This window comes from Pyrus communis, chromosome 15 (genome assembly GCF_041283825.1).
Source record: "Pyrus communis isolate YQ-2024b chromosome 15, ASM4128382v1, whole genome shotgun sequence".
Taxonomy (NCBI): Eukaryota; Viridiplantae; Streptophyta; class Magnoliopsida; order Rosales; family Rosaceae; genus Pyrus; species Pyrus communis.
The window spans coordinates 8,753,874-8,762,591 of NC_142579.1; the positions used below are offsets into that span (position 1 = coordinate 8,753,874).

Below are 8,718 nucleotides of genomic sequence, written 5' to 3' on the forward strand. Positions count from 1 at the left end.
GTAAGAAAATGATGCAGCTTTTTACCTCCCAATACTTTAAGTTTTATGCATTTTTCATTTGAAAGAAATCCCAAATTAGAGATAGTATTTTTAATAGATTGTGCTCATTTTATGTTCGGTCAGGCCAACCAGTTGTACATCTATAAGTATATGTTTAAAGAAACAAAAATTTAAAAACCAATATGGATTTCATATTAACCATTTGCACCAATTCTCCAACCCGTTGATTTGTTTCCTTTTGTTAGTAACTTTGTGCTTATTTTATATTTGGGTCGGACCAACCCATTGTACATTGATAATCTTGAAAGAAACTAAAATCATAAAACCAATATTCTTTTCATACAAACCATTTACTCCAATTCTCTAAGCAGATTCAGTCCTACTCACCCACTACCGGATAAATAAACTACACAAGACTAAGTTATGGATTAATGTTGGTTTATATCGAGTCATTGTGCATCTATAATAGATAGGGGTCTACATTTTCCATTTGAAAAAAAAAAAAAAAACTAAATAGAGATGGTACTTTTAACAAATCATGCTTGTTTTATGTTTGGGTCGGACCAACCCATTGTACATTTATAAGTACATATGAGTATAATATATTAACGAGAAGAAAACAAATTTAAATACTTCATTAACTAAAAATTAAAATGAGTTTAATTACACTTAGCAGGTAGTTTGGAACAATACCTATGATACCACGAGATAAAGAATGTCAAGACCGGCCCAACTGTGATGAGACAACTGAGAAACTGGCCGGCGTGAACCAACCCTGCAAATACAGCAAATTGCCCCGAAAATGGCATGTTCAATGAAAATTAATTAATTGTTGAAATCTAATTATTTATTCTTTAATTTTAATTTAATTTCATAGAGGTACTTACTCCAAAACGGCCTAGCAGATAATTCAAAATGAAAGACGGCCTTTTGAAACGGGAGGTGTTTATTTGCTGGAGAGTGCGGCTATAAGCAAAGCAAAGAAAGCTACAGTGTCTTTATAACATAAAAACACAGTGAGCTTCATATCAGCTTTGAACCCATTCTTGATAATAATTGAGTTGCCCCCGATAAACACTTGGATCATAAACCCAAGAATGTATGGGACAACTACTTTCATTCTTTTAAAAGCGTGTCTGAAAAAAAGCTGGGCTGTATTATATCTTTGGTAAGCCAAAAAAATCTTGTTTTTTCACAATTAAGGCCCTTTCTTTCTGCTCGCCGCCTCCTCCAAGCTGCCGCTTGCTATCTCATGAGACCGAAATCCTTTGCTTAGATGACTGGCGAGACAGAGTGCATATAGAAGCGGGTATGGCTGCTGATTGGGAAAGATAGATCGAGATGCGTGCACCCATGGTAAATTGAGATGGGCACGCCAATGTGGTGGCTGCGAGTTGTGGAAGTGGGTTAGGGCCATTAGGCGAGGGTAGGAGCTGGGCTGGGTGGTGGTTGGGTTGTCTGGTCACGATGGCAGTTTGGATGGGTTGTCCGGCAGTTCGGATGGATAGTCTGGTCGTGGTGGTTGTTTGGATGGGTGGTCTGGTCGTGGAGGGGGTTTGAATGGGTGGGGGGTGGGTCTGCTAGGAATTAAAATTAATTTTAATTTTAATTTTATGTTTTAGGTTTTTTTACTTCAGATTTTATGTTTTTTAATATATTTCCAAATTTATATTAGTTTACTGAAAAATAAAATTAAAATCAATGTCCTTTTTGGTTATTCATGATGAGCCCACCAACTCTGGTAGGATCCAAATTCGGACCCTACGAAAGCAAGCTAGTTCCAGGGTTCACGGGGATTCTCTTGTAATTGAGCCTCCACCTTTACCCGGAACCCTTCTGTCTTAGTTATTACAAATTTACAAAAAAATTTACCGAACACTTTAACATTATTTTTCTATTCACAACACTTTTACAAAGTATATTTTACCAAAATATTTTTTTTGCAAAAACGTAACAATACCAAACTAGACCTAATAACTCAACCTTATATCTTGTTTATTAAGAAGTTGAAGATGAGAGAGTGGAGACAAGCAAAGGTTGTGTAAAGCAACTGCATTCAAATATATTCTCTTTGAAAAGAAAAGAATAAAATGAACAACTTCACTTGTACAACCAACCAGCATGGTGCATGGACAATTCTCTGAAAAAGGTCATCTTTTGAAGTGCTGCTTCTAAGTTCAAAAGGGATGTAAAATACACCTCTAAACTTGGAGAGGATAAAAACTATTTTTTCAAAAATTAATCCATAAATTAATCATCATTAACAATCCAAGCATCACAGCCCACCATCTAAATGACTTTAAACCTACTGATCCAGACACATTAGGACACGGAATCTTGTGGTGGCGATATGTGCACATCGGTCGCTTCCTGCATAACAATAAAAGTGAATAACTTACACCACAAGGGGAAAAAAAATCAGATACAAATTGCTAAAACATTGATCAATTTTTATTTGCAAAGCGCGCAGCATCAAGAGCGCACATATATTTGGCAAGAAAACATTACCGAAGATACAAATATACGAACAAGAATCAAATTTCAATGTTCAAAATCTTTTCTTATTTCGACCCTCGATTATATAATCACTGCATCCAAATCCCAAAGAGAGATTTAAAACGGTTTTTGTGCATGTAATTAGCTGATGACAAACCTGGTTGAGCAGAAAGCGACGACGTAATCTGTGCCCGAGCAAGTAAAGATGCTGGTCGGATCATCATAAGCATAACTGTAGGCAGTAGGGCATGCTTCTTTGAACTTCTTGGAATAATATGTGGGTTTACACACCGCAGCATTGCCATAACGCCCTCGGCAGCAGTACTCATCTGTGTTGAACACGTCACACGCGCTTCTGCATCCAATATTCTTCCCATTTGCCTTGATAACTAGCTCTTTCGGGCAATTCGGTCTCAGGTCCGTGTCACAACCAGATACACTGCAATTTCCCGTACCATTTAGAGGTGTCACAACCAACGGCAAGTTGAACCCGTCAACAAGGCTCACATCATAAAAGTCTTGCTTGGCCAATGTGAATTCGGCGAGTGTTGCTGGGGGCTTTGCTGAGGCTCCACACTGGAGGGCGTTGCCACAGGACCCGGTCTGGCACGAACCATTGCCATTTTTGTCAAAGTTGCAGCCTGTTCGACCCCATATCCTGCCAGACCAGCTAACTGGGGCAGTGAACAGGATTGACTGGCCTGGTTTTAGCACAAAACCACCAGCAGTGAAGTTGGCCGCAGGAATCACTGCAGGCCAGACTGTCTCTTTGCAATTGTTTACAATGGTGAAAGTTCTAGCAGATTCGGATAACTTTGGTCCTGCAAACATCCAAGAAACCAATTGCTCTAAAATTTGACATGAAATATTGGTGCACAAATTAACGAAAAGGGTTAATTTTTTCCACCCTTTATGTACTCTAAGGATGTGACAGATTAATATTCTGAATTTCGATCATATTAATTTGAGCATGTTTACAAAAGGACCAATACTGCATTCTAGTCAATGCCATTATCCACACAAACTGTGAAATAAACATAAACCAGAAAAATTGATATGATCAAGAAATAGGATAATGCTAAGGAGACCACATTTAAACCAAATTTACAAACCAAATGATGTGTCACCGATAGGTAATAAGCACGTCAATCAACACTAAAGTAAAATGCAATCATCAACATCTTACAAAATTTGGTTTAGAAATTTGGTCTCCCTAGCATTACCTAGGTAATACCTGAAAGAAACATAACAACTGGTAAAAGTGGTAACATTAACAGATTGAAATGTTTTTCCATTTTTCTTACTTCCTCTGCCTATCAATCGATCTTTCGTTCTTTCTAACTTGAGGTTGATGAAACTACATGAAGAATTGTGCTAAGAAAGTTTGACAATATGCACATATAAAGGAAGAGGGTGGAGAAGAATACGTGTGGAGAAAGCACTAGTAAACCAAAGCAGTAGTAATGCATGGATTCTTTTTGGCAATGTTAGCAAATCTGATTCCTTCCCTAATCCTTTCCTGCAAGTTTATTAAGGTTCCCTACCACCGTTTCCACTTTTTCCCACATCAAAGCTTAATAAAAATCCCCGTTTGCAGAAACAATCCACTCCTTTTTTCCTTTTTAATTATTACCAGGGTAACTAGCAACAGCTGTCATGCCATAATTTCGACCATTCCATCTTTTAATACGCTTTCTGTTACTCGTAAGGCCTGGAGTGGTTAAACATAAAATACATCCATATTGAACTAATGTTATGAAGACTAATTCTACGGAGAGAAGGTTGGTAGGGTAAATCTATATAGTGCGTCTAAATTGCAGATTAGGAATTTAGGATACAAAATTATACAATAGCAAAAACATAAATGGAGAACAGAAAAGAGAAATAAAGGTAAAGCATTGGCAGACCTGCACTTTGCTGAGGATTGATTCCAACACCATCTGCACAAAAGTGAGAAGAAATAAACAACAAAATTTCAACACCCAAGGCATTAATATCCTGAAAATTAAGAGGTCTTGCAGAGCCCACTGTATAAGTATAAAATCTACACTGTCTTCCAAGATACTGTATCATCTTTCCTTTCTTAATATTCATCCCTATGATATTGACATACATTTACTTTTTTAAATATCAATTTCTTCTAATTTCTGTTTTGATCTCTTAGGATATGGGAATCATATAGTAATTAAGATAACAAAACAAAGCTTGTTGTCCTCAAAGGGAAAAGGACTGAGATACCGTTACGTGGTGGCAATGAAGTCACGCATTTCAAATTGTGCACATTGATTCTCCATAAAAATGTAGGGGATTTTAAGTACATCTCAGCTGAAGCAGAGAAAAATTATGAACTGTTCAAACATTCTATAGAAATTCTAAAGTGCACTTATGTGAAGTCGCTCTATCCATTCCCTAAATTCAAAATTCGATCTTTATTCGAGTTTATACCACTTATGCTCTAGATGAATTATAAATTCGAGTTGTCAATTAAAAAGACCACAAGATATAATCTTCATAAGCGTATTGCAATCTCATACTTAGGAATATGAAATATGGGATGCCCAATTACCAAAAACCAAAAACCCTAATTCGATTCCGATCAATGCCCTAAACCCCACAAACAATCAATCGAAATTTGCGATCACACATAAATCATCAATTCGGATAGTCACAGACTTCACGAGACAACCGAAATGTACAGCAGCATGCAAAAGCCCAGAAATCGAATTACCGTTGGTGATGGTACCGCTGGTTTGGGGAGACACTTTGAATTCCTCGGCAGCGAATTTCAGCACGGCGGTGAAAGGGGCTACTTCCGGAACGCTTAACGTTAAAGGAAAAAAAAAGTTCCCAATAATTTGATTGAATTTACAAAAAATTAAGAAAAAGCGGAAGAGGCATTTGATGAAGTTGTTGGGTTGTTCCTAACTATTAGAGTTAGGATCCTTGTTTTTAGGGTTTGTTTTGAGTCGTGCTAATAACCCTCCTATACCTGAGGGATAAGTTTGCATTTTCTGTTTTAAAAGACTTAGTCATGACCACGATTCTAGGGCTTGTAACATCGTGGGTTGCTGTTTACTTTTCTGTTTGGATGTAAGGCTATTTAATAGCCATGATGATTGTTCTTTAATTGTATAAGCATTCTCCCAGACTTCTAGCGTTGTTAAGCTTTGCATTTACAAAACTTATTTGTCATTTCTGGTTCTAACATCTGGTATCAGAGCCCCATCACGGGGCCTGACCAAAACGTGTATTACAATCACTAGCGTGAAGGAACAAAAGACATGGCATCTGAGAACAGTTTCGTGCAACCTGCCATTCCAAGGCTTGATGGACACTATGATCACTGGAGCATGCTAATGGAGAACTTCTTACGTTCCAAGGAATACTGGAACCTGGTGGAAACGGGGATCAATGCAGCAGCAGAAGGAAGTGATATCAGTGAGACGCAGAAGAAGGTATTGGAAGATCAGAAGCTGAAAGATTTGAAGGCCAAGAACTACTTATTCCAGGCCATTGATCGTTCGATCCTAGAGACAATCTTGAAGAAGGATACTGCAAAGGATATATGGGATTCCTTGAAGCAGAAATATCAGGGGACGGCACGGGTCAAACGTGCTCAACTGCAAGCTCTTCGTAAAGAGTTTGAAATGCTGCACATGAAGACTGAAGAATTTGTCAACGATTATTTTGGAAGGACGCTTATCATAGCGAACAAGATGAGGAGTCACGGAGAGAAAATGGAGGATGTGGTGATTATTGAAAAAATTTTGAGGTCTATGGCTTCAAAATACGATTATGTCGTTTGCTCAATTGAGGAGTCAAATGACTTGGACATTTTGTCCATAGATGAGCTTCAGAGCAGTCTCTTGGTACATGAACAAAGAATCAGCCGGCATGCTGTCGATGAACAAGCACTCCAAGTGATGGCAGGTGCTCAGCAGGGAGGAAGAAGTAGTGGTCGAGGTAATTATCGTGGAAGAGGAAGGGGAAGAGGTAGATTTGGGTTCGACAAATCTATCCTGGAATGCTATAATTGTCATGAATTAGGGCATTTTCAATGGGAATGCCCTAAGAGAGCAAGAGATCCAAAGGTGAACTACGCAGAAACCAAGGAAGAGATGTTGTTGATGGCACAGGTGGACTTTCAAGAAGCTGGGACGGAATACATTTGGTTCCTCGATTCTGGGTGTAGCAACCATATGTGTGGCCAAAGGGAAATATTTATCGAACTGGATAGCAACTTCAAAGAGTCAGTGAGGCTGGGCAATGATTCTAGTATCACGGTCCAAGGCAAGGGCAAGGTTCGAATGGAGGTGAACGGGATCGTACATGTGATTACAGAAGTTTACTATGTACCAGATTTGAAGAATAACTTGCTTAGCATAGGCCAACTTCAAGAAAGAGGACTTGCTGTGCTTATGCGATATGGAAAATGTAAGGTCTTTCATCCTGAGAAAGGTCTTATCATTGAAACTGAGATGACATACAATAGAATGTTTGCTGTGCTTGCTCGCTGCCCACCAAAGGAACAAAAATGTCTCTCCGTGATGAACACAAATCAAGCAGATCTTTGGCACTGTCGTTATGGGCACCTCAGCTGGAATGGACTCAAAGTGATTCAAGAGAAGAATATGGTTGAAGGGTTACCAAAGTTCAAAGTTTCTCAGAAAGTGTGCGAGAACTGTCTTGTGGGAAAACAGCACCGTGATCCTTTTCCAAAGGAAAGCTTGTGGAAAGCCTCCAAGATCCTTCAATTAATACATGCTGACATATGTGGCCCGATAAACCCAATTTCAAATAGCAAGAAAAGGTACTTAATCACCTTTATTGATGATTTCAGTCGTAAAACTTGGGTTTATTTCCTAGTTGAAAAATCAGAAGCTTTTGCCACATTCAAAACTTACAAGGCTAAGGTTGAGAAGGAAACCGGAGCATTCATAAGGAGCCTGAGAACAGATCGTGGGGGTGAATTCACATCATCCGAGTTCACAAGTTTCTGTAATGAGAATGGGATCCAAAGGCAATTGACGGCTGCCTATACTCCTCAGCAAAATGGTGTTGCCGAGAGGAAAAATCGAACAATTATGAATATGGTACGAAGTATGTTATCAGAGAAACATATTCCTAAAACCTTTTGGCCTGAAGCAGTCAACTGGACAGTGCATGTGCTGAATCGAAGCCCAACTTTTGCCGTGAAGAGTAAAACACCTGAAGAAGCTTGGAGTGGGTACAAACCGTCTGTCGACCACTTTAGAATATTTGGATGTATATCCCATGTGCACGTGCCTGACCACAAAAGAGTGAAATTGGATGCCAAAAGTCTTAAGTGCATATTGTTGGGGGTAAGTGAAGAATCTAAGGCCTATAGGCTGTTTGATCCTATTTCACATAAAATTATCATAAGCCGAGATGTGATTTTTGAAGAAGATCAACAATGGAAGTGGGATGACAGTCATGAGCCAGCCATTTTGGCAGATCTTGAGTGGGAATCAGATGAAGAAACAGATACGGAAGATGAAGGAAATGAAGAAGCACCTGAAGCTGGTGAAGACACTGAAAACAGTGAGTCAAACGACAGTGACTCATTCGAAAATGGAGAAACCACAAATGAAGACAGCCCACCTCGTGCAGGACGAACACGGAGGCCACCAACTTGGATGCAAGATTACGAAACTGGTGCAGGACTCTCAGATGAGGAAAGTGCGACTTTGGCTCAGTTAGCTTTGCTAACTGACAGTGATCCCACAACATATGATGATGCCGTGAGAAGTGAAAAATGCAGGCAGGCCATGAACCAGGAAATTGAAGCAATAGAGAGGAATGATACGTGGGAATTAACGGATCTACCGTCAGGGGGAAAAACCATTGGAGTGAAGTGGATTTTCAAGACGAAGCTTAATGAGAATGGGGAAGTGAACAAGTACAAGGCTCGTCTAGTTGCTAAGGGATACAGCCAACAATATGGGGTGGATTACGCTGAAGTATTTGCACCAGTAGCTCGTCTTGATACAATTCGAATGGTTATTTCTATTGCTGCACAAGAGGATTGGATGATTTATCAACTCGACGTGAAATCGGCATTTTTGCATGGAGAAATTCATGAAGAAGGTTTCGTTGAACAGCCACCTGGTTACGAACAGAAGGGGAAGGAAACAAAGGTGTATCGTCTCAAAAAGGCATTATACGGACTCAAACAAGCTCCACGAGCCTGGTACAGTCGCA

The 8,718-nt window shown here is 39.3% G+C and overlaps 1 protein-coding gene across 1 annotated transcript; it reads right to left on the reverse strand.

The window, feature by feature from the left end:
• Window positions 1–2,037: 2,037 nt before the first annotated feature.
• Window positions 2,038–4,376, reverse strand: LOC137710754 (pathogenesis-related thaumatin-like protein 3.5). The gene is made up of 3 exons (XM_068449879.2): window positions 3,731–4,376; window positions 2,654–3,317; window positions 2,038–2,370 (listed from the first exon to the last, which is right to left on the reverse strand). Exons 1-3 carry the CDS (start codon window positions 3,789–3,791, stop codon window positions 2,232–2,234), a joined length of 864 nt encoding a protein of 287 aa, XP_068305980.2. The 5' UTR covers window positions 3,792–4,376; the 3' UTR covers window positions 2,038–2,231.
• Between the last annotated feature and the right edge of the window lie 4,342 nt (window positions 4,377–8,718).